General features: G+C 42.3%; 1 protein-coding gene across 1 annotated transcript in view; it reads right to left on the bottom strand.

The window, feature by feature from the left end:
• Positions 1 to 2,206: 2,206 nt before the first annotated feature.
• ISM1 (isthmin 1) overlaps positions 2,207 to 27,137 on the bottom strand; it is a 39,674-nt gene continuing 14,743 nt past the window's right edge. The window contains exons 3-7 of the mRNA XM_050894622.1: positions 19,296 to 19,532; positions 10,782 to 11,049; positions 7,445 to 7,588; positions 4,558 to 4,647; positions 2,207 to 2,862 (exon numbers count right to left, since the gene is read on the bottom strand). Coding sequence (XP_050750579.1) covers positions 2,345 to 2,862; positions 4,558 to 4,647; positions 7,445 to 7,588; positions 10,782 to 11,049; positions 19,296 to 19,532 — 1,257 coding nt within the window. The 3' untranslated portion in view covers positions 2,207 to 2,344. The remainder of the gene's footprint in view (positions 2,863 to 4,557; positions 4,648 to 7,444; positions 7,589 to 10,781; positions 11,050 to 19,295; positions 19,533 to 27,137) is intronic.

Genomic DNA, 27,137 nt, shown 5'->3' with positions numbered 1-27,137 from the left:
CCCCACACTGCTAAGCGAAGTGAAAAGCAGCGCTTTCTCCCCCATGTTGCAGAAAATACCTGTCTTCCCTATTAAGTGACTGATCCTGGAGCTGCTTATGCCTTTCATCCATCTGCTATCAATTTAACTGGCTCCGCTAGCTGGTGGCTCCTTCTTATGACCTTGCAAGAATTTACAAAACCTGGTTTCTATAAAAATTAAGGGGTGATCCCCATGTTTACCCTCTTGCTCAACTAACCATGTTTTGTTACTACCAGCTAGTGCTAGAATATATCCACGTCTCCCCCCACCTCCGACTCAAGCCTGCATCTGGGAAGACCCGATGACTTGGCCAAGATTTCCAGCTGCTGAAATTACCTCAGCAGATCAGTTGCTGTTGCATATGTGCAGTAGCTTTGCCTGGCCTGCTGTGTTTCTGGGAACCTGGAGCGTAAGTACAGTGCTGCGGCTCTGCAGGCTGTCAGACGAGGTCTGGCAGATCCGGGGAAAGCCTTCGCGGCGTATGCACCACGTTTGGTCGGAGTGGGTGTCCAAGGCCCAGCCTGCTTTTTAATCCCCTGATTTGCACCGCCTGGGCAGCCCAACGCAAGCCTGACACTTCCCAGACTCGGCGGACTTACTATGCGTACGTTAATGCTGGGGGGACCGTGCACCCGTCTGCCTGGGACGTCGCGGTCAACCAGCACCTGAAAGGCCAACAGAGCTAGAGAAAAGATTTACAGTAGGTATGTGTGTATGTATATAGCAGAAGGAATTGTTTTTCATGGCTGTCTTGAATCTTTCAGCTAAGACTGACTGCAATGCAAGATGGGCTTTACCGCTGTGTGAGGTTCCACATGCAGTGCACATATGTGTATCAGACCATAGAACCCGAAAACAGGCATTTCTCTAGTAACATTTAGCCTCAGTTTTCCAAATGAAGACATTGACTTGCAGCAAGACAGCCTTTTACAGGATGGAACTGTAAGTATTTATTTACCCATGGTGTAATTTTTATCTTTCATAAGAATGCAGGCATCAGCTGCTTAATTACAGGATTACGTATGTAAACTTGCACTTTATAAAAATTGGGAAGTAAAACCTTTGCCTAACAACAGTCTTTTTCTTGGCAATCAAGTTCCATCTACAGAAGCCTTTCATGTTAGAGACATATCCCACATGTGAGTTATTGTTACAATTCAATAAATACTTTACAAAAATAATGCTAGCTTTTTTAAAAAATTAAGACATTTTAACTCACCAATAGTTCCTCCCAGACAGCTTCCTTAAAGAATAGCTTCTTCTGCAGGACACCGTGCACTCAGCATATGATCAATGGGGGAAAAGGGCTGGTTGCATGCTTTCTCCCAGGGAACTTAGAAATGTGTATTCCACTTTTCCTGTTCTTTAAAAAAATAAACTACTTTCTTTTCTTAAAAGAAAGAAACAAGCAGATCTAAACACTCTTCATATTAAAAATTGGGAAGTAACTGCGATTTTTTTTTTTTTTTCCTTTGACATGGTTTCCTTCTCTGGCCTCACTCCTCCAAAGACTTACGGCATGCTTAGTCTACAGGTAGCTGCCCTGAAGATCTGCTCCCCAGCATAAGACGTAAGCCCTGACAGCTGTAGCCCCGTACCTGAGCTGTCTCCAGGAGTGGGCTGTTTGTAACTCTTGCAGAACCACTGCATCGGGACTTTTTCTGCTCCGTAGGGAAACCACAGCTACGTCTCCCTGCAAGCCCACCCCAGGTGGACTGCAAAGACCTGAGCTAGAAGGTAACAGGAAGAATTCCAAGAAAAAATTGCTAGTAACTGTCTGTATTCGCTTTTGGGTATTACCCTCCCCCAAAAAATTCTTCCTTTCTTAGATATGACTAGTCATTAAATCAATTATAGAGAAAACTGATGCTATAGGTGCATTAATCTTGTAAACCATTCCCATATGGAAGAGTACATTCTTCAATCCTATTGTTTATAACAAGTTTTAAGTATGTGCCCTCCTCAGCTGGGGCCTTGGGGCCTGACGGTGATGGCAGCTGCCCCCTCCCATCCCCCCCCACCTCACACATGTTACAGTTGGGGAATAAAATGAAATGCACATTATTAAATGAACGTTATTGCAGTATAAAATCCTAGCAGGACAAGTTTTATGTATGTCTGTATGTAAAAATAGGTGTGTGTGAGATAGAGAGATATGTGTTTATAAATTACACACACTATGAAAAATACTTATGTATTATATTACAACTATATACATTCATTAGAAAGAAACTGATCAAGGAGACAATGCAGCAGCCGTTATCAGTTCTTTGGCATCCAGGAAACGAATGCTATTTTGTGTCTGAAGAGGAGGAAAATCTTCTCAGTATTCTCTCGCTTCTTGAAATTGCTTGTAGTAGTCTTCGTCTGAAGGGTTTTCTGTACACTTCTGCCCATTGTTTGGAGGCCGCGCTTCGTTGTATCGGCTCCAGTCACCTTTGCATATAATCCAAGGCAGAATGTCCACTTTGTAATGGAGTTCTGCTGAGAATTCGATGCTGATCAGGTTTGGTGTACCTGCCCCTTTCCCTCTGGTAATCAGCTGCATATTATCATCGTAGCAGCAGTGCTGTGCTGCAAGCGTTGTGCTTTCCAACGAGAGCATGGAGCGGATGCAGTATCGTGCAGTGGGCTTATAGATCTCCAGTTTTTCCTTTGGACCACTTGCATCTTTCCAGCGGAAGTTTTTCCTTTTAATTCGATCATAGATTTCAGCAGTGCTGTACGCGACTTCTCTGGGGTAGGAGCACGGGCAGCTGGGAAGATCATTGACCACTTTGTGCATGTATTTCTTCAAGAACTCGCTTTTGCAGCTCATCCATCTTTCACAGCTATCAGTATCTGTTTGAGGGCAGGAAATGAAAACTTAAAATACATTATGCAGCATCCCAGTTCATATGATCAGTGATAACAAATGAGCAAAGCGTAACTGTTCAGCACCAGTGCTTTGCTTAAGAAAGAAAGGGCAGTCAAAGCTTGCCTCCCTGCCTGCAATGTGTTGATGTGCTGTCTTGTCAGATAAAGAAATCACATGTGCGGCTGGCTTTAGGGCCTCAGGCAGTGGTAGTCTGAACTAATGTGCAGCACCATGCCAGTAAGAATCTTTGACATTTCTTTGACCTGGCAAATTCTAATTAAGCTGCCACTATCCCCATGCAGCACAACAGACACTGTCATGGGTTTACAAGCAACAGAACTGAAATAGGGAAATCAGAGTGATTTGATGCCAGTCTCCAGTTTAAAGCCCTAGTCCACACACTCACCTTGTAAGAACAGCAGATTCAGATGTTGAAGGATTAAGTTTCTCATGACGCTAGAAATACCAAGATGGCAAGCGACGCCTGGATTACTTTTTCTGAAGTTCATTATTAAGCCCTAATTCAGTCTTTCTTTTAGCTAACAAATACTTTTTTCTATTTGGTCTCCATCTTCCCAAAGGGGTATTTCAAGCAGCTGTAGTTCAAACATGGAGACTGACATCTTAGTTGGCAAATGCAGCCAAAAGTGATTCAGATTCTAAAAGGGCATATGTGACATAATATCAGAGTGCCTGTACATTAGGAGGATTTAATGGCACCAGAGCCATGATTTATAGCTGGGATTAAAGAGATTTATAGACTAGTAGCATATTTAATACTGGCACTTTATTATTTTGCAAGAGTCTTGGGAGAATCCAGTTAAACGTCTCCTACCTAAAACATTATTTAAGGTGTCTGTATCATGCTACGGGCTTTCAAAAAAAACCTGCACATCTTGCTCCACACTTACTTAACAGGACTCTGGAGTAAGGCAAAGACTGGGACCTAAAACTCTTGCAGCAAACATTCTTGCAAAATATTTACTTAGTGATCTGTGTCCTGTTTTTATTATCTCCTTAAAGAGTCCTACCCCAGCTGCCATTAACTATTGTGCTCCGCCACCATAGGAGGGAGGTGCTGGATTACATTATTTATCCAATTAGTCCAGCATTCAGTGTCTAAGAGTGGCCACACTATGATTTCATTGCAGGGATGAAATCAGAACATTATAGAGGTTGGGCTGAGTTTTAGATAGATCAGTATCACGTCGCGGCCTATAAAATTGCTCTGGCTAGCCCCACTGCAGCACACACAGTTACAAAAGCTATGCATGCTCATAAAAGTCACTGTCATTTTTTTTTTAATGTGACAGCTGTACCTAAAAAGCTTTTATAGTATCTTCCATTCAAGGCTATTTCAGCAAAATGCTGAACAGTGTCTGATTTTTTTTTCCCCCTCCATTAGTGTGAAGCCTTACAGCTCTTTTCTGAACTTGGACAGAGAATCACCATTTTATAATGAAAGAAGCACAGAAATTTGCTAAGACTTAAGAAGCAAAAGATTCTATGACAGAAGCAAGCTAAGGTTCAGATCATAAACTTAAGCAAGATAATAAATGGCCATTATTACTGACATTTTTAATGGTAAACTCAAAATCTTGGTCCCGCTGTGAGAGTCAAAACAGGAAAATCTAAGGAAGTCTCTTATCTATTACTGAAAGATTGACTAGGCTGCTTACCAACTTCAAACAGTTTGGTAGCGTTGAAGTCTTCACTTCCTGCAAGTAAGCTCACTTCTGTGGCAGCTGTCCGGAAGGTATCTTCGATCCCTAAGACAAACACGTGTTAGTGGTGGTGGTATTTTCCTATTAAAACACAATGCAAGCAACTGCCTCCCTGCCATCCCCTCCTTCCCCAGTTCTGCAAGGTGCTTTTGTCTGGCAGGGAAATAATCTGAAGTTGCTGCTGGACGGAGTGTTCATTTAACAGTATAATGACCAAGGAATCTGTGGTGTTAGGAAGATAAAGCATTAGCTTAGCCCAAAGATCAAAAGTTTTCAAGTTTTAGAGCTTAGATTATATTTAAGCAACAAACGGGTCAGTTATGAACCAATGCAGGGACAGCAGCGAGGGAACTAATTTTGTTCCTCCTCTTCCCGATGCAAGGTTTGCCAGCATCTCCCAGTAATTCAGGTAGGAGCTTTGCACACACTTCACCAACAGCCACCTGCTCAGCTTTATGTGACCAGCATCTTCTCCAGAGCATGTATCACAAGTGACTGACAAGATAAAAACAAGCGTCCTACTGGAAGCTCTAAAGCCCTGGGTAAAATGTGATGTCGAAAGGAGACAGTCTTTGTGCCGCTTTCTATAACAGAGCGACATGCCTGAAGACAGGCAAATAAGTTCATATCCGTATGGGGGCAACAAATTTTTCAGGAAGTACGAGGAAGAATGACGCTATTACAAGAAGACTGGCGCTTGGTGGTCTCTCCCAGCGCTAGGGAGTTGGAAGGTGTGAGTAGGCGAGAGAGAAAGAACCTCTCCAATCAATCCCATCCCCCACTGCCTACACCAATCAAATAAAATACCAGGATCTTAAAATATCAGGATCTTCCAACAACCTTCAGTTAAGTGTTTGCTATCAGGAGAGAGAAACACAGGTTGCCAGCAAATGTATTAATTGATCTTGCTAAAGCAAACATCCTTTCATTGCTGCTTTAGTTTGGCCTACCTCCCAGCCCAATGTTTCCCTCATGTTTCTGTGCCATGTAGCCTTAAAACAAATGTCTCTTCAAAGAAGCATTTGAACAGGTTTGGGTTTTTTTCCCTCTCCATTGAATTAAAGATGTCCAAAGAGAGCAGAGAGCTCTTTAATATGTGATAACTATATGGTTAATAATGAAGTCTGTTCCCCATCCGTCTTCTTGCCAATGAACTTTCTCCTGATCTCCTGAACTGGGGCATAACAGTGGCTTGCAAAGCTTCAAAACAGCCTCGGGCCGCTTTTCAATAAAATTATCATAGGGTTTTGCCTTAACTCCAGCAGTAGATGCAGAATAATAGATACCCAAGAACCCATTACAAGGCAGTAATTCACTGCTGGAATTATAAACAGCAGAAGCTGAGCTTTGCCCTTGTAATTTTAAAAATGTCAGCACAGCCTCAAAGAGTGAATATATTTTGCTTGCTGATCGTTGGGGGTCTGTTATATGACATAATATATTCTTTCAAGTCTGCCACTGTTTGATGCTAGCTGGTAATAAATACTGGAGAATATAACTGGGGGCTACATGCTTTCTTCTGGAATTAACCCCTTATTATTGAGGTTTTAGGATGTATGAGAGCATCCAGAAACATTTTTCTCCTGAACTGCCTAGCAGCCATTACCTTGCAATGGATGCACACATCTATCTGCGAGTGAGAAACTCCTCTCCAACTCTCTCACTGAGGCTCCTAAGTCTTCTCTCCAGCACTGCTGACATTTCACTTCCCACCAAAAAAACCTGACCTCCAGTTTAAGAATTTCTGCCTTTCTGAGTCATTAAGTAAACTCAGTGAAATGCATACCACCACGGCATGTGTTTTTACTTCTCTTCGATCTCGGGAAGTAATAAAATTGCACATATCCCATGCGTTGTGGCAACTACTGCATCGCTGCATTACAAACTCGCCTAAATCCAAACACACAGCAGCATCTAAAGAACATCATGGCAAAGTCTTCCATAGTAGCTTTAAGTTTTTATGATGTAGGTTTGAGTGCTCAGCCCTCCTTTCACCAAAGCGAAAACTGCATGACGGTAAGGACACCTCTGTTACTGGTATTTAAATGTCAATGCCTGTAGACAGGTAGGAGCTAAGGTAAGGCTCCTTGGCCATATTTTCTGAATACATTCAAGCCAAAACTATACACTCCTTCATCCCATTGTGCACAGCTGCTGCAGGACCAAACTTGCTGTTTGATAATTCTCCAATTATCAAGCAACACATAATGAAACGGAGATGACATTTCCACCTTAACACTGACTTTCTAGGACAGGAAATTTTGTAGCTTAATGCCCATGAACCCAAAATCTCTGGAGTGAAATGCAAAGCAGGTACTTAAAGTATTTTTTTCATATTAATACACATGGAGTCTTAAAGCAACTCTGTATACATTAGGCACAAAACTTAAAAGCCATATAACTGGGGGAGCTGTTTGTTCACAACACAGGCATGCCCGTTCACTGCACAGCAAAATACGAGCTTGCTGAGGTAACAGTCAGCACAGCTGTTTTGAAATTCTAAAATTAATACAAATTTGTTTCAAGAGATTAGATTACACCCTTTGGAATACAAAACGTACTGTGCACAAAATTGACTGCCGTAACCTAAAAAAAGCCTGTGTTTGTCTTTTAAGTCCCAGGGGATAGCAGACTGCAATCTAGCAGCATATTATTACTAGCAAAGAACCTGCCATTTCATAAATGGCCTTGAAAACCAGCGTGTCTCTTCCCGCCAAAACTCCTACCTAGCCAGGGAACAAACGGGCCCTGGGCTTTGTGTACAGGAGGGCTCTCCTCCCCGGCCTCGACCGCCTCTCCCCAGACCGCCCTCTGACAGCAGTTCACGTGAACGTGATCACACCTGGGCAGTTGGGCCTGTCGCAGGTCCGTGACTCAGTGGCAGTGCAGGCGTACCCGCAGGACCTCGTCCGCTTCTGATTGCCACTCCCGCAGGTGACACTACAAAGGGACCACGGGCTCCAGTCTCCCTCACCATCAATATAATCTGTGTAAGAACAAAGATGAGGAAGGAAATGAAGAAACAAAACTCCTACTACCCAAAACTACTGTGTAGTGTTTTTTATTAAGGCGGCAAAACAAGAATGGAATCCAGATGTCTCTACCTGAAGCTTGGGCTAAATGCCAGGCGTAAGCCTGCTGTTTAAATGGTTTTCACACTTGATGCTCCTCAGGGAAATGCACGCAACATTATTTGAAAAAATATTTCCTTTCTCTTTTGACCTTTTGGCAGCTGAGAATCCTCAGCTGCAAAGCTGGGTCATGAACTAACAGTACACATCTATTCACATAATTTCCCTGTGTATAGGAATATGTTTTCTGACCACAGACTAATCAGGCACAGGATAAATTAAGTTGTCTTTTTCTTCTTTTCAAAACACACAGCAATAGCACAACAATACTCAATTAATTTTTAGGACACAATGAATGTTGGACTATGGGAAGCTGAGGGTCATGCGTGAAAATTGCAATTTTGTTTTTTAGTCTCTTGAAGAGGAAACAGATATTACAGGAATACTGCCACGAATATAGGGAACTGCATACGCATCTTGCACCCAGAACAACATGCAATTTGCAGTGTTTCATGTGAATTATTAAATAACATCAAATCTGGCTGTTTACTACCAGGAACCGTCTGAAAAACGAAACACGACTTTATTCTCTTCTGGTAGACAGCCAAGGGCAAACAATACCGAGTCTGCACCAGCGTGCCTTGGTGCCACTGTATAGTATCTAAACCCCTTAGAACCGGTCTCCTTTGCTGAGTTAACTGTTGCACATCCCACCTTGTGAAGGCCACCAAATGGAGTCCATGAACCGATCCCAGTTTTCTTGCCTTCCCACTGGCCTCCCCAGCTGAGTGTTGTCTCTCGCTAGGGAATGTCTGGCTTAATGTATTTCTCTGCAACCTACAGGAGATATTTAACTGACCCTGTGATCATAACTTGCAGCCTTTGCTCATTTGGGTTAAACCAGCACTGGCAGCAAACTAAAATAGAGTTTAGTGACTCTGAACCAGCCCTGCTCTATAGCTATAGGCTGAACGTGTATGTACAGGCAGGACATAGGGACAGATCCCTGTCTGCACTGGCCTCTGTGCTACACAGGATTCCCGCTCCCCCCCCCACTGCCATGCTGTCTGTGGGCTTCCTGAGCTGGTTAGTAGAACACGTAACTTGATTTGTACCATATGTAATGACTGACGACAACTCTGTGGGGTGCTATTAAACATTTATTGCCAAGAGTATGGGAAGGTTATATATCTTGCTCCTAGCAAGCTGCCTAGATGCGAGTTCCTCGTGGCAGGGACCTTATGTGCTTTTCCTCCTTTTCTTACACTGCTGCCGAGCGGGAAGCCACCACGCTTGAGTCAGGTGTCCATGGTGTGATGTGGGTGGGAACATGGCTACGGTCTGTGTGCAAAGACCCATGATTCTGGGATTTGCCAACAGGCGGGCACTACACCAGTCTGAAGAGGCTTAAGACCTCTTAGGCAAATGTGATCTGCCCCCTCTCCCTGGCCCTGCTCTCCTTCCCAGCTCTTTTCCAACTCTCAATTTTTTTCTCCATGCGGCTGGTGAGGAAGAGGGAGCGTGAGCAGGTGCAACGCTTGTCAAAGAGCCCAGCCTGGGAGGCCCAGGAAGGGCAGGCAGGCAGGGGCAGGACGAGGGAGATGATAGAGCCATGAAACGTGTGAACAGGGCAATGGGTGGAACTAGCATAAAAGCCCCATATGGGCAGGATCTGCTGCTACATCCTCCTGGCCAAGGCCAATGGCACGCGACATTTTAGGTTAGTCAGAAGGCCAGGAGTCTTTTCCATTTAGTAGGGTGCTCTGGTGTACGGCAGAGAGCTCTAGGATAATTTTTGGGCCTACCTACCTAGAGTTTAGGTAGGTAATACTGCACTATGTAATTATTACGTAATTATGTAATTATTATTAGGTAGGTAATACTGCACTATGTAATCATTAGGTAATTACGTAATTATTATTAGGTAGGTAATACAACACTAGTTTCATACTGCATTATGAAACACACAGGATCTACTATTAAATATACCACATTAGATTTTCAGCTGGAGCTCAACCTGTTCTTCCTATTTTTATATTTGTAATTCTTATTTTTTTCCTACCACAATTATTTGTGAAAGCAATTTTATTTTACCTAAATGAATAACTACCTAACATATGAATTCCTGACAATAAAATGTGCCCACAAATAAATGCAGGTGCAAAAAGAAGGGATAGACTTTAATCTTCTGGCCACAAATTTTAATACATATATATGTGCTTAAATATGCCATTCCACAAAAAGTCTCTCTCTATTGTTAAGGCTCTAGGACTTCAAGTTAACCAAAACAGGGGAAAAATCAGACTGAATCAGTGCATGACAACCACTCTGCAGTATCTAGGGAACGCAACAGAAGTGCCAGGGTGAAAGTACTGTGGCTTTGAAACCCTGCTCTAACTAAAAATCTTCTGTATTTACATACAACTTAAATCCGAGAGGCTCTGAGCTACCTGTGAGCACATATTCGTTCACCTCCCTTGAGTCATTCCCATGTGGATAGTTACAGCCCGTTTGGGCCGTGAAGAACTCTAGCTCCTCTCTGTTTCTAGTTTCTGCAACTGTTTCACACAACAAGCTGAAAACAATTGTTTTTGCCATGACACATCTGGAAGAGAATTACACACGCAAATACACAATGTTCCTGCTGCATATGCCACTCCCCACACATGCACCAACACAATTCATCTTATTTGTGTATCCACCAAATACTACCACGTTTTAGATCTTGCTTATTTATCCAATAATTATATTTTGGTTCCCAAACCACCGCACGATTCTAAATTTGTACTTATCCTTACTCTAAAAATAAATATGAAACCTTGTTTCCTTTGCTTTTAAAAAAAGTACACTTAGGACTAAAAAAAGGTCCTCTTATGGGATAACTGGTATGATTTTCAAGATTATAGACTTACTAGTGGAATGCAGCTACCACAGTACAGCTTGTGCATCTGCACAGATTTGTATTTAAAAGCTGATGAACAAAAGCCACATGTTGAAAAATTCTATTTTGCTTGGCCTACTTTCAGCGATGCCTCACCATTCTCATTTCCCCCAAACTCATTTTTACAATCCCAAGATGCCCATAAGAGGCCTGGAACGCAAACTTACCATACTCCGGCTGCTCCTTGGACTCAAATGTCCGGTGACCGGGTGCATGACTATCCCACCCACCGAGAGGGTTTAGGAAGTTGCTGTCCTCAGTAGTGCTGTCATACTTGTAGTCCTGGTCACCGCTGCTCATGCGAGTCAAGGTGGAGGACCTCTGCCACCAGTTTCTCCAGTCAGGTGATGGGACTGGCCAGCTAGGCTTGCTGCTCTCTTTCTGCAGATCCTGGTCTGTCTCGGTGTCGGGGCCATCCACCACTTCAATGGTAACCTACGGGATTCAAAATAGACCAGCCTGTCCGTCAGTATCTCCTCCTAGTCAGTGGGAAACTTCTATACAGCGAAGACAAATGGCTGGTGTTGCCTTGCAAAGGGGCTCTGGAATACTGTAGGGTTCACATGTTGTAAACCATATGCGGATTACTGAGCCCAGAGATATGCAGCGGCTGAGTGATTCCTTCTGCTACCTCTCCTGAATCAGATCTTGGAACAAAGGCTAGAAAAAATCCCGCACAAAATAATAACCCATGCTGTGCCTAAAACCTTTGCCGCAGAATTTTCTGCCTTATGGGGAAAAGATGTTTAAACCTGAACATATATGACCGGGAAAAAGAAAAGCAAATCTGTTACTCCAATGACGCTGAGGCTGAATTTGAGGCAAGCATGAAGCACACCAGCAGAGCGGGTGCAGAGCCCGTTCCAAGGACTGGACTGATTCAAGACAGGGCTAAGTAAGTCCACGAGCGCGAAGGTGGAAGAGGACGCAGAACCCAGGGTCTCTGCCGGGTCTGCATCTGCCTTGCCCTCTAGCGGCAGCTCAGCCGGCCCTTGCACGGCCTCCCCGCAGCACCAGCGCTTCCATCACACAACGGCGTGGGCTGTCACCGCTATGTGAAACCACACTCTGCCGTGATGAGAGCCAGCAGCTCTTTCAGCCATCGCCGAGTAAGTCACTTGCTGCTAAGCCCTCTGAAGCAGGTCTTCTTTCTGTGCTGGAGAGTATAATGATACACAACCCGTTTACGGTTTCTACAGACGCCCAGAGCCAAGATTCAAAGTTTGCTGCCCAATTCCCTCACAGACATCATGAATGTAAATATAATTCTGCAAAGGAACAACCCTTGATTACTCCTTTTCTGTGCTGAACAATGTGTAATTATGAAACTCTTGGATAAATACTGTGCCTGCATATAGGTGGCTATTTAGGTAGAAATAGGAACTAGCCATCAGAAACCTTGGCTCTGAGTCATGCAAGCATAGCGTGGCCACAGATAGATCATAAAATGCTCTGATGCTTCATGCTAATGTGGTTCAGCGATTAACCTGGACTGGCTAAACAACCATGATACAGAAGTGACTATCAGATACACCTATAATGTTTAATAGGTACAGAGGTATTCTTCATGTTTTATAGATTTACAAAGCAGTCTTTCGAGACAGTACTCCATGGAAATCGGGTTGTGTGAAACCAGGAAAAACAGAATAATGTACTATTATGCTAAAAGTAATTTACATGGCTCTATGGGTTTGCATTTTGGATAAAAGGATTAGTTTTATACAATTGTTATAAGTAAAATCACAAGACACACGCAAGAAAAAAACCGAAAAGAGTGCCGTGTTTCTTCAGCTACCTGTGGTCCACAGAGGAGTGTGACATAGGAAGCAAACCAGAACTGCTGCCATAGCTTCGTAGCTGCAAACACAGCTGCACAGAGAAGACAATGCCCACACATCCTTTTTTGGAGAAAGGAGATTTTGCATCTATTTCATGCTTTGCTATTTGACCATAGACCAAGCCATTGAAATGAAACAACTTTGAGGCTACTAAGAAGCTCCACTGGGAGAAAGAGCAAGAGCGAGGGAAAGTGCAGTTGTCAGCCTAATAGCATCTTTACACAAGAGATATTTTACTCCCAGACTAAATATGGAATTGGAATGATTACTTCATTAAACCTCAGTTTCTACAGACCAAGAATTAAAATGGATTTCATAAGTTTGAAAACACCAGGGTTAGTTCATGGATTCAAAATTGTTGCATCTATCCAAGCAAAACAGAGTTTTCACAATAAGTGAAAGGAAATAGTGTTACTGAGCGGCTGACACTGTGCACTGCTGGCCAGTCGCAGGGCTTTAGTACTTCCCACGTGAAAATTAGTGCGATTCTAGTACTTTAGTAGCAAGTATTTTTAAGACCACATTAACGCTGTAAGCAATGACTCAGCAAAGTGCAAAAAAAACAAAAGAAAAACCCAAACCGAACAAAAGGCTCTCATAAAAAAAGGCAGGGGGCACTTGATAATCATTCCATTTGCTTTGGTAATCTGTAGTTATATGATAGTGAACCAGCATGAACTCGCATTATTTCAGCCAGGTACAGTTTGAAGAACCACAGGGATTTGATTTAAAATACTTATTCAGGATGCCAAGTCAGTTTAAGCAAAAGAGGGTTTGTAGGGACAGAGAAACTTCTGTCGAGCTATGTGCTACACCGGGGAAGAGAGGCAGGTGTAACGCACAAACTTCCAGGGTCGTAAGACCTCATCAGACTTCCAACAGCACTGCCACTACCTTACTTTCAGGACGTGTCTGTGCAACCAGATATCCCTCTTCAGTCTGTTTTTGCTACCAAGGAGGCTTATTACAAAGGCCTTTAAAGTGAGTTTTCCAACACACAGCCTATTTAGAAAATGAACATAACAAAAGCAAAATCCAATGTGATAGTCTGACACACACCTGTATTCCTCTCTGCTGTTTTAAGCTTTGATTACCAAGTTGTTTGTTTAACATGTGGCATAAAAACTACAGAGTGAAAGAAATTCTATAACGAATCCTGGGATTGTCTGAACTGCCGCTCTTGGAAATTAAAAAAAAAAGACAGCTTCAGTCGACTCTAGTTCTGTTTGTTTTCAGGGATTCAGCTATGCTCTGCCCAGCCCCATTTAACTCTAATGGACCTTCCAGAGGGAGGGGGGAAATCAGGGAGTAATCCTAGTAATCCCTCCACGGTACGACCCAAAAGTTAGGACAGAGGCGTGAGAAGAGGCTGCCGCTTCGGGCAAGCAATTGCTCCCCTATCCCAGTCTAAAATTCTGAAAAATCAGCATTCACTGAATTCTTCTCGGTACTTACAGACAGACTTACCAACATTAGCCTATGACTATACATATACATGATACATATACATGATACACAAATATGTATCTTGTTTGATTGTTTCTATACTGAGGGTTGTTTATAAAAAGGAAAAAAGAAATCAGATCCAGAACCAGAGTCATTAAAAATGGGCATTTAAAGCAGCTCTGGAAAAGCTTTCATGCTGTAGAACTACTCCAACAAAAACATGTTCTCTCAAAAATTAAAAAATAGACCTGGTTTAGTATTTCTATCTTGGAGACCGTTTTAAAGACTTTATTTTCTCTGATTTCTTCTTCCAGTGATTATCAAAACTGCAAAGATTATTTATTTTTTTCTCAAGCTTCCCAAAATGTCTGTGGTAACAGGGTTCTTCTATAAATCCACAATCATCTCCAGAAGTATTCAAACCTAAAATGAAGCCACTTCTTTTATGGTTGTGTGAGCTATAAATAAGGATGTTCCTCTAAAAATTGTTAAGAACAATTGGCATAGGTACATTAAAACAACAGATTTGCAGTCAGTTTCTAATGAGAGAAATGTATCAAGCACAGATGTCTTGGGACACCAACATCCAATTTTCTCCTGGCCAAAAACATACAGAACATAAATATTATCCCTGCCTGTTGGGGTGCACAAAAAGTTCTGTGTACTTCGTCCTGTTTACTGAGACAATGTTTCTGAATTCACTTTAATGGTGTAAACATTGCCCTAAGCAACTGGAAGATTATGTTTCAGGAAGAACTACATTTGCAATATTGTGCAAGCAGTGGATTCTATGACATTTCTATCCTCTGTTTTCTTCACGCAACTGATGCAAATTTTCAATGCAGAACTTGCCATTCGGTAAAGGTGGATACGTGCAAGTCAGGAACGAGGTAACTATAATAGCAGAACAGAAATGAGTTCATTATAAGATATCGAAATGGTAAATTTAGGTTTACACCACATAACAACTTCAGTTAAAATGGTATCAGTAGTGACACCAATTTCCTTCTGGTTATGTCATGACAGCTCACTTTTAGGACAGTTTTCTGGACTTGATGAAAAGTGAAGGACCCTCAAAATTTGCTGGGAGCAAAGACGACAATGTGACTCGAAACCTGAAATTTGTATTTCATGTTGTCAATACTATTTGCACTCTCTGATGGGCCGAACTGAACCCCAGAATTAAAAATCTGGTCTGAAACCCAGCTCTGAATTTTGCACTCTGCAGCGAGCTCTTGTTGCACCATGACATTAAGAAATCTGCACAGAGGTAGTAACAGCTCTGGTACTCAGAGTGGTTTAACCATGGCCCTCTGGCACCCTGCTCTGCCTACTCTAGTCTCTCCAGCTTGCTAAGAGGACTAGCTAGTTCCTGGCAAGGCTACACCGTGCTTCCAGTGCTGCAGCTAGGGACAATCGCTTTGCTACTACCTTAAACGATTAAGCCTTACAGGCCTTACAAGAAATAAGCACTACTGGAGCCCTCCAATTCTTACGGTGCTAGATTAGAGATGAGATGTACTGGTCAGTATTACAGACACTGCTGAGTCTTTTGTGATGATACCGAGAGGGTGTTGCTTTCCAATGCAGTGAAACCAGCAGCTTCAAATGACAAATATAAATGCTACCTAAAAACCACATCTAATAAAATGTGTTAAAAGTGACTTGTGATATAGATGGAAGTGAGGGAAATGGCCATGGATGAACCTGGAGAAGAGTTGGTTTGAAGTCTGCAGTTCTTTTTTAAAAGCAGATCATACAGCCTTGTTTCTCTGTAGTTGTGTATGTTCCTAGAGTGGGCGGTTCTGTGCAGATGTTTTTTTGAGAGAAGGTAGAAACTGCATAGATATCAAAGAGAATAAATAAAGCTAACACAGCAGCACTGGAGTGGCATGACTGGTGGATATGGCACACAGGCCTCATGCAAAATGATAAAGACAACACATCACCAAGCAGGCAGCATTAACTTCTTCCGGCTTAAAATCACTCCTATCAATTATTACCAATCCCGCGACTCAAAGCGAGGATAATAATCACAACAGATTTAATCATATACTGATTTACTTCAGTATTCCAGGGCACATCAGCATGTTTTTAGAACAGGAATCCTACCTAACTCTGCACAGTTTCTACCTGGAACCTGTCACCTCATCCAAAATGTTTAACACATCCATCGCAACCGGAACTCACCCAGCGGTGTTTCAGGTATACTGGTTGTGAAGCTTGATCAAGATTCAAGTTCGCTGAAGAGCATTAATATCAACAAAATGCCCTTGCCTGACAAACGGTGAGGAGTTCCCCCTTTTCTGCTCATTTGTCATGGTGTCGAGCACTGCTAGGAAAGCAGCGAAGCAGTGGGACAGCAGAGAGCAGCAGTACCTGTTACAGTACACAAGCCTGGGAAACCAGGAGTAAAAAGAAAAAGGGAGGGACAAGAGCATGAGTTCAACTGCAAGTCGAAGCATCTGGCTCTAAACAGAAGATCGGCTGCAGAGAAGAGTTGAGGTGTTGTACAAGGCTGGTTGGAACAGACGAGAAAAACCCATCAGAAATGGAAAATAAGCAGGTTCCTATACACCTCCCATGTGACTTCGTTCTGTTACTCAGGGCTAAGAACAATTCTGTCTTACTCTGAATAATAACCCTGCCTAATTACAAGGTCTGCATAGGCATCCCTCGGCTAGTTTGTCAAACGAGTGCAAACCTACACGAAAGGGATTTTCCACTTGTGAAAGAAAATCCAAAGAAAATGTGTGATCAGTTTTTGTAATCACCTTCCCATCCAGAAGTCTTCCAGGCATTGACAGAATTGTTAAAATTACAAAAAAGAAGAAAACAAAATACCCCAAACCAAACAGCCAGCCTTTGCTCAACAGCAGCTACTGCAGTTACTCTCAAACAACCAGCGTGGAAGCAATGCTAAAGCATAAAATGTCACTTGAAATGATGGGAGATTTTACAAGGCTAGAACGCCACAGAAAGACCAGTAAGTGTCGTCCTGGTCTGGCATGCAAAGAGTCAAATTGCATTTGGATTACTGCAGCTTGGACTGCTGTTTCTGAGGTTTTTCTAGAAGACAGCCCACTATACTTGTATTCGATTATCACCTGATAAATACAGTAGTACCTGGGGACATGTTAATTTTCTGAATTCCTGTGATGGTGTTCTGATAGTCACCACTTCCTCCCTGAAAAAGCACACTACCAGGGCATGATACAGCAATTGCCGTCTCACAGGAAACCAGAGAAGGAATGGCCATAAAGAGAACTCACTGGAGTATCTTTTCGACCTGCTTTTTCAGGCTTTTATCTCTGTTTATTAGGTTTTTAAAATTTCCAGGTATAATTTCCCTTAAAAGTGTTATTTTTGGTCTATGCAGTGTTGTGCTAGTAGAAGGGAAAAGACGTTGTGGGTCTTTGAGAAGTAAATGTGGCCGTTGTGCTGGATTAACGCACGCAGGCTTTTTTCTCCTTTCCAACCTCACTGTTCTAGGAGGACTTTTAAATTAACACCCCCAGGACTGTAAGTTACAGACCCCGAAGCCATTGTGCAAAAAGAAAAATGAGCATCCATTCTGCTCTCACCTGCCAAACAGCTGATGAGAAATTTGCAAGTCAACAAGTGTCATTATTTCCATTCAGGTCAGTACGGTACTGTTTAACGAGCAAGAATTCACTATAATCCTGTTTCTCCCGAAAGAGCAGGCCACCTTTTACAACCTTTAGGCAAAGAAATAAACTTTCATTGACTCTGTAATGAATTAATGGGAGTTTTATCTCCATGAGGCCTGACCTGCTGCAGGACTGTCAACCAGGAACTTAAAAGCAGCTTTGTATATCCCTATTTATGCACCTAAGTAAGCAGAGTAAATATAATGCAGAATTTAGGGAGCCTGTTTCTGAAAGAGCTGATCCTTGTGCACAAGAGCTCTGGGATTAATGTTGCCCAATGTTTTCTAGTTTACAGGACTAGGCTTCCCAGTTCTCAGAGTCCAGCAAAACTGCTGACATAGTTGGCTGACACATTTCCAAGATCAGGTGGTGGAAAAAGAGGTCATAGCAGAAGCAGTTACTATAAAGACAAGCCAGGGAAATGTTTCCATCTCATTTATCTATTCCCTGGGTCTAAACATTAAACGCTGTTACCAATCAGAAAAGGTTTTTGTTTCCTCCTGTCCTCCTCTGCAGTTTACAAACTGTTCAAACAATGACGTTACACTGTTTACCGCATGGCACAATCTGGGGCCCCTATAGCTTCCCTACCTTCCCTTCCTAAGGCTTTCTGGAAGGCTTCTCCGAGCGTGAGGGATGTGTACAGTCACCACATGTTGAACATGTTTACTACCTTGGCCCGTCAAGTATTGGACCCGCACTTGATCCAAATCTGTTAGGCTTCTTAACATTGCAAGCCATCTATGACGTAATGCAGTGTCAACTTGGAGACAGCTTGTTCTCGCCCGATCACGTTGGTCTCTCACCAATAGATCTATTATATCTTCACGTATGTACTTCTTAGACATATCAAAAGGATGGTAATTTTGTGGGCTGGGGGACTATAAGAAGCCAGGAATTAATTTAACCAGAAAACCAGTTCTATTAGTGAATTGTTTTTATAAGCACATCTTAGGCAGAACAACATTTCAATTTATTGTTTTGGTTAAAAAAGACTGCTTATTAATGCCAATTTTGCTTTAAGGCTCTGAATTAAAAACACATCACTCATTTTTTCCTCTTTCTAATCCTTGAAGTTTCAAGATGCAAGTGGCTTGTAAGAGGCCATTCCAAACCCAAGAACAGTTTGAGGAATAACATATAACAAAGTTTCTTGCAGACAACTTTTTTCTACTCCAGGCAGCGGCTGCAGAAATTAACTTTAAGTCTCGGTTCCATACAGAGGACCACATTTTGAGCTGAAACTTAAAGACTTGTTCTCTTATAACCTTTGGGGACGGTTGCATTTTATAATAGCATACCAAAAGAGAATCTGTTCACAAACAAATTTTGCAACAGAGAATTGAAAACAGAATTGAAAATACCCATTTCATATCAACAAAGATAATATGTTCCAAAATGGCAATAGCAAAGATGGCTTTCGTATCATAAATAGGCGTATATTGATACCCACACTTACACAGTCAACACTATCCAAAGAGAAATTCAGAAAAAAATTGAAATCTCTGCATTCACGTAAGACAAAAAGTATATTATATCTATTTTATATATACAAGACATGACATGACATGATATTATAATATATTAATTCTCTCTTGGTGCTATTGGTAGAAAGACAGGGTGTTCTGACTGCATGTCATGGAAGCCAGGCTGAAAGTTGTCTTGGTTCAGTCAAATAATTTTGTGCAGCTCATAAAAAAAATCACACGTTAACATAAATTTGTACCTGAATGTTGGGATTCTGCCCATTGATATCTGCTTTTGACAGGTCAGGGAAGTTTGGGAGATCCAGGAGGAAAGATCTGGGTCCATCTCTTTGCAAGGACGTATGTCCATTTTCCTGCCTGAATCGCTGCTTAGGGAACGGCCGGTGGGCAGCCTGGAGATCAGGGTATTCTCTTCTGTCCTCGGGGTTCAGGGTGAAGCTGTCTTCAGGAGAACGGTCATCTGCAGTGAGTGTGTTCTGGGGAAAAAAGCAACGCACTATAACAACAACTGAGAGGGCACGCAGTCCTGCCAGTGCCCCCGGCTCCAGCTTCCTGCCAATGACGGCTGCAGAGTGCGTACAGAAAGCCTTACAGCACACGGACCCACGGCTCGTTACTGCAACACACAGGATTTATGACTGGTATTTTCTAGGGTGCTCATGAGCTTGGCATCTGACTCTCACTGAAATGTACTTGGTTCCTGCCGTGCACATCTGTAACCATCTGACACAAGATAAAACTGAGTCAGACTTGGGTGCTTAGCTCTTTCAGGTTCCTGTAACATTCCAGCCTCGCGGTGAGCACCTACACATTGACACAAGCATCTAACTTCAAGCAAATCTGGAAACATGAAGCTCTGAAGCAACCCCTGGGAAATCAAATTATATCACGTTAAATGTGTCCCTAAAATGGTGAAAGGTATCCTTATTATAAATTGTTGTAGTTTGCTTCGTTCCCAAATGGAGCAAAAACACTGCTAAGTGCATGTTGAAATTTATGGTATTAAAAGATCCTACCGCTGAACTGGCAACCTCCCCCTCTCTCTCCTCAATCTGCAACAACTTCCATCTCGTTGCCTGTGTTCCTCACCCAATTTCTCTGGTCTTGAACATCTGAACCTTCCTTCCTCTGGGATCTCATTTTCATGTTTGCCTAATGGTGGGATTGAATTTCACCAAGCTGTGGGTCAGCGGTTAATGCTTTTGTTATTGTTGAGCGTACTTTCGGGTTTTGTAGTATATTGCAGCAGGCTGCCTTCGAACCAGTAGCACTGCTGCCACTGCCTTTGACCTCACCGAGGAGATACATTTAGTATCAAGACACTGGCTCCCTGGGTTAGGACTGGCCTGGGGACTCAGGGAAAAAAACAGCAGAGAAGTCAAATCTTCTTATGGCTACAAAAAAAATGCATGGGCAGATTCAGCACAGGTTTTGCTTTTGACTCAGCTGAAAAATTTTAGGCTTGAGGTCTTGGTATGACCGCCTGGGGAGCTTTTATTTTCAGTTCATAAAGAGACAGCAAGCATGGAGAGGGTAAATGTTAAAGACCTATCTTTTAAAACAAGCACAATTAAAGTGGAATGGCCACATGTGGTTCTGGCTCTACTGAAGCATATTTTTGCCAGCATTTCTGGTTAAACGCAATCTCCATCCAGCTCCCCTGGCTCAAATTAAGCTAGCATACCTTTTGTTAAGCTCTCAGATAGAGAGATAACAGTTCCAAGGCCTTTTCTTTTATTTTGTGTTTATTTGCTTAGAAGGTTCTAAACGGACCTTTGAAGAGATTTTACAATTTAATCTGTGCACATTATAGGAAAATATTCAGTGAGTGAAATAAACCAAGATTTAAGAGTTAATCTGGGACTAAGGAAAATCGTCTCAAGCAAAAACTAAGGTGGTTCTCCTCTCCCCTTCTTGCTGCACTGCATTTGTAAAGAGCAAAATCAGATTTAGCAGAATTAATGTTGTCTTGGTATTTTCATGATCAGGATGGTTACACTTTGAAAGTGCCAAAAGGGTACCTCTATACATCTATCTACAGCACAGATGCAAAAAGTTCATTCTGAATTAGTGTACTTGTGCAGTGCTAAAAATGTATGCGCTCCTGGCAGTCTGTATTGCCTGTAAGCTAAACCAAGAAAGCTTCTCTGTTGAAGACCAGGTAGGACTTTCAGATGCCTTTGGTGGCACCCATTAACACAACCCTTATTCAATACAAAGTAGAAAGCAAATCACACAGCAGCAAGCTCTGGGAAACAAAATTGAGGGCCACTTTTAGCTAACTTTAGCTTCCTTACCCATATGCTAGTGCTTTAACTTAACATTATCACACAGACTTCAACTGCAAACTTCTTGGCGCATGAGGATTAAATGGCTTCTCAGTTATGTCTGACTAACAACAAGGTGCAATTGTGCTGTTATTAAATTACTCCAGGCAGGAACCAAAAAAACCGTGGTACTTAACTACTTTTTTCTGGGTTATCATGCCCATAATCTTACCTTTATTAAAAATAAAGTGAGATTTTATTAAAAAATAATAAAATTCTCACTTACAATTTCATACTTTCCCTATCTGCTTGCCACTTCAGGAGCATCCTGATTCTCCACATTAACATACCATACAGCTAGAGCCGGCCAAGGACTTTAGAGACCTACATTTAATTGTCTGATAAGACTCGCCGTGTGATCTTGGCAGGTCACGGTCTGTCTGTGCCTCGGTGGGGATAACAGCACTTCCCTTCCTCACTGTGATGTTTGCGGGGAGCTCAGCAACTACAATAATAAGGGCTATATAAAAAGTTTTTAATAGTGTCAGACAGATGGAATATCACATGGAGTTGGTTAGAAAATTGTCATGGTGAAGTAATGACATCAGGCTGATCGGGCCCACTACCAAGCTGCTTGGGGCAGGACTGTCATTAATTATGGACTGAATGAGTTGGGGTTGTTTAATGTTAAAAACGGAGCAGGGGGGACATGATAACTGCCCTATACGAAAGGCTGCTACAGCGAGGAGGGGGATGGACCACTCTGCTCGCTCAGGGTGGACACGATCAGAAGACCCTAGTTCAACATTAGGTACGCATTTCTAACTGCAGTGCTCAAGAGCAGACTTGGCAGGGGGGAACGTGGAGTCTGCCTTTAAGAGCAGGGTTGACTAATGCCCGGCAGGAATGACACAAGTTAAACAGTGTGTCCTCTGCCTAAAAGCAGTGTTATCTCTTGCAGTCCCTTTCACGCTAGGACAAGCCCACGCTATGCCTCCTCGGGGCTTCTGTGTCATACTGCGACATAAGCAAACAGAAATGCTCAATATGCATGATCATTTCAGTTATCTGCTTATAGTACCATGAGCGAAAGACCATTTGTTTCCAGTTACTAAAATGAATAGAACACCTATTTTTCAGGTAGATAATTCTTAGTGTAGTGTCTAAGCTGATTTGCAGTATTATTAGAAATGTGTATTTCTGGTAAAAAGATAAAAGAGGCCGCCATCAACAAAAAGTGAGCTTGAACTGCATGTGAAGAGAAGAATATGGGCTCACTCCGTTCTACTGCATTAACTCAGGCAAAGGATCTTCCAAGGCCAATCTAGCAGGAAAGAGCATGTCCTTACTGTTTCTATTTCACACTACTTATTTTTAGGTGTACATAATTTGTATTCCCAATTGCTTTTGGGAAAGCAGTGTTGCTTGCCTTCCTTTAAAAGCTATGTCACCTCATTCTGAACTACTGACCGTTTCTTTGAAGTTACAACATTTCTAATTCAGGTGCATTGCTTTCTTACTCAAATGATGCATCTGCTCTAAATATGTTATGATAAATCACTTTTTTCCCTTCATTTAACAGGATTATTCACAACTTTTAAACTTCCATTAAGATGATTTTACGGGGTTACTCATGCTTGCTGTCAGCTACAGTTCTGCTGCCCCATGGGATCAGATATTTATAGAAGTTCCTAATACAAAACCAGCTTAGGATTTCTGAGTGTTCTAAGTGTGGTCAGTATATAAGGGCAGGAACACATTATTCATAGCCGTGTGACATGGAAACGAAATAAACCCTAGAGAATCTGCCATATTGTTTGTATTACAGAATAACACACCTTGCCACACCCATCACTGAAAAAGGGAGGGCAGTAGTTCAGTACATATCAAAGTCTTTGTGTCCATCTATAAACCAGGGAAGAAGAGCAATTCACAGGGACTTTGTGAGGATAACTTTAAATGCTGGTGATCCAGGTGGGACTTGCACCATGGCAGGGTTTAAGGCACCAAGAGACAACCCTGCATGAAGGAAAATTTCCTACCTGATGCTGCAGCTTAACTTTTCAATAATCAAATGGGTATTTTAACTCCCTCCATTGCCTTCCTATTTTGTTTCTCCCTCTGTCACGTTAGATGTTAGCTGCAGGGAAGCGTACCGTTTCTCTTACCCATAGAGAAGTTAAACAGAAATGGGAACCTGTAAAAATACCAAAATAGGGAAAAAGGGAATTTCTCTGCATTTTTAGCAAGTGAGGAATCCATCTCCCTCCTCTCTTCCTTACTTCAATCCCGTTTCCAGCTCTGGAAAAACAACCAAGACAGAGAATAAGTGAGGAATGACTGGAGCTACAGAAAGCGTTCTGGAGCAGCTGCTCTTTCTCTGTCCTTCATATTTCTTTTACCTTCCTTCATTCCCTCCCCACTTGCCAAACTAAGGGCACATTTGCAAGCGCTGCTAATTACGGAGTTGAAAGAATTTGGGAAAACTGATGCAACTTATATCCCTAACAGCTCCCAGACAGCAAGGGGATCTATTACTAAATCCCTGCTGCAGCTACATTGCTTTTTTATTTCTTGTATACTCCTTTGAAATATCTTGTAAAATGATCTTGACAAGAGGTCTTGAATTGAAAACCGACAGTCTGTCAATGCACTTTCATGATGCACCTGTACAGCATCTTCAACCACCAGGAACAAGGAACGTTTATTTATTAGGAAACTTCACAGACGCTATAAAAGATTATATTGCTATCAGAGACAAAATGAGGCCTGGGGCCTTCACAGAAAACCATTATAGCCATTAGGACTGGTTTCATTTCCCACCTGCCTAAACAGATTGTTTTGATTTTGAAGGCTGTCGTGTGTTTCCAGGTTAGTGCTAAATGATCACTTTAAAATTAACCGGTCTGGGGAGGCTGAGTAACACACCGGGATACTACACGAGATTTTCACCTCTGCAGATCCAAGATCTGTAATGAACCTGGGTGATCTAATTCCTGGGTTTTACTTATTTTTTTGTCTGTCATGAGTACAAGCCGCACAGGACCTAGCAGGAAGAGGTATGAGGACAGTGTTAGACAAGCAGACAGTGAAGTTAACAGCTGAAAAGCATTATCAGAGATACACGGAGAAAAATTCTCTTATGATTAATGCCACCTACAGTCCAGGCAGTCAGAAGACCTTTGCTCTGTTCCTAGCTCTGCCTTGGGTTTCTCATTTCACAGGCAAATCACCTGGGTTCATATTTAACTTCTGTGTGACTAGCTGAAAGCATGCAGTGGTACTGAGCCTCACAGCTCTGCTTCACTCCAAGGACTCACTGATGGTTCGTATCTCTGCAATAAGTCAGACCAGAGGGGTGTCACATCAACCACTCAGCTACTGAGACACTCTCATTTTTTCTTAAAATGCGCTTGTCCCTCACATTCACATATACCAATGAAGTCAGAGGCCTTACTTATCTTTAGAAAGCCGTACAAATTAATTGTTGCAATAATTAATAGCACGTTTTAGATAATCACTGTTCATAAATCATTTAAAATGGACCACATTGGCTTGCATGTACACAACTGCTTTCACTAAGGGGCTCCAAAATATAGCATCTGCTTTAAATATTGTGTAAATAGAAGATGAATCACTCATTACAGTGGTAATGAAAAAAAAAGTGTTCTGTTTATCAGGGTCCATTTTTTAATAATTCTCTATTTAGTCCAGCAAAATTAGTAAAATGGCATTGTATCCAGTTCTTTCTAACTTGCAGTATGTCTGCACGTGTGACCAAGAGCCTATGCAAAGACCAAACCCAGTCATCCCACAGGGTACTGCTATGGGACACATTAGCTTCAGGGGCTGTATGGCTCTTGCAGTGATTTTGTTTCTGTGGAGAGTAGGATGGAGTCGCAAATACTGTTGCAATTAGGACAGCGGAAATTCAGAGTAGACACGTCGATCCGCAGCCACTGTTGGAGCAGAGGCCTTCTGTAGACAGCTTAAATGTTGGGTGCCAGTGGCAGCACAGTTAGGCAGTGAGGTGCTTGGGATGCCCAAGTATATACCCAGCCCACCACAGTTCATTTTCTGCCGTATGCTGAAATAGCTCTCAGGAGCTGCGTACAGCAGAAGCAGAATCTCAAAGCATCTGGGCATATTTATCTCAGAATCACAGCTTTTAAATTTTAGTTTGTTTACACTAAAAACTTCTAGCCCTCATAGCTACACGGAAAATCTTGAGAACTGAACACGTAGCCAGGACTCATGTTACGACTGCAGAGATCCTAGGGCGGTAGTGTTGAGGCCCCCTTCGCATCTAAGGTCTACTAAGTCCCAGACCACTCTTTCGAGGCACACGGCCAACACTACGACGGGACCCTCCGCAGTGGAGGAAAAGGCTGTTGCCTTGTTGAACCATCTGAACTGATACATCCTGAGTGCCGGAGCAGCCCTACCGCCATTCCTCCCCTACCGCGCCTGTTTATTCACTTGCAGTCGCCGAGCTTTGGTCCATCCTTCGTTCAGTCTCTGGTTGAGAGTTTGTCTCACCAGGCTCCCTGTCTCTTACACACCGTTAGTAAACACTGGGTCCACATCTGAACTGCTCTGGCAGACAATATTTTTTTCCTCAGAGCTTAAGGACAAAACCAACCATATTATACTCAGATCTGGCAACCTTTTGCTACATGTTCTGGACACACATTTCACAGCACAGCTATTTTTTACGCTCTGTTGTTTGTTTGTATTTCATGTTTTCCTTCAGCTGGCAAATACAAACAGTATGGTTCAGCTTCGAGGTGAAGAACTGCCAGTTTGTATACACACTTTGATAATAAAAAGGACTTGGTGGTGATTACGGCTCAATGTCTGCTGGAAAAAACAGAGGCCCTTTAGCAAATTTTCTAACATAGCACACACTGGTGCTTTGTTCTTCAGCAGACAGATACTCAGCCATCCCTGGGACGGCCAAGCGCACAGAATTAAAATTGTGTAGGGCTTTGACAGATGTTCAGTGCCAAGTTTTGCTTGTAGTTAACAGATATTTTCAGTTGCCTAAGCTGGTGGTAAACATTCAGTTGTTCTTCACGGCTCTGAAGATCTTCCTGGTAATCACTGCCTGGCTGGAGCTCTCCATACAGGACGCATTGATTTAATGGTTGACCAGGCAAATGTACAACTGAAGAGTAGCCCAACTATTCCACTCCAATAAGCTGTGGTGCCAAAATGCAAATTCTTTGAAAGTGCCAATTCTTTAATTTGCATAAAATCAGTAGTATAATAAAGCTTTAAATAGAATCCATTTATACCATGGCTAAATTTAATTGAACGAGTCTAATCTCACCCATCATTTGAAATCTGCATCATAATTTACACATCAGGTTCCAACAGAAGGGGAAAATCTGCTTTAAGCTGCAATCAAAACCGCAAAAGCAAAGGAAATCCAGAATATTAATACTTTTTGTACACAACTTTTTGGTCAGGCTTTGCAGGCCAGCACACACACAGTCAGTGTAAATGAAAGAGAACAAACATACATCTGAAATTATTTTCATGGGTTTTAAACTAGGTCCTTTTGCAAGTTTATTCCACTAAATCACTACGGCTAGGATTTCACTAGGTGACCCAGCTTTAATAAATGAAGTTTTCATCTCTCCCTAGCCAAAAGAGTAACCTTACTTGAAACCTTTTCAATTTCCAAAGTTGCCTTCAGCTGTTAGTTTCCAAGAAACAGCTATTCCCAGCCTCTGTGTCTCCCTCTCATATGCCACTGAATATCCACCCTATGCTTTCAAAAGTGTCTATGACTCTGGCTGTGTTAGCTGG

This window comes from Gymnogyps californianus, chromosome 3 (genome assembly GCF_018139145.2).
Source record: "Gymnogyps californianus isolate 813 chromosome 3, ASM1813914v2, whole genome shotgun sequence".
In the NCBI taxonomy this organism is placed as follows: Eukaryota; Metazoa; Chordata; class Aves; order Accipitriformes; family Cathartidae; genus Gymnogyps; species Gymnogyps californianus.
This window is presented reverse-complemented; position numbering and strand designations above follow the sequence as displayed.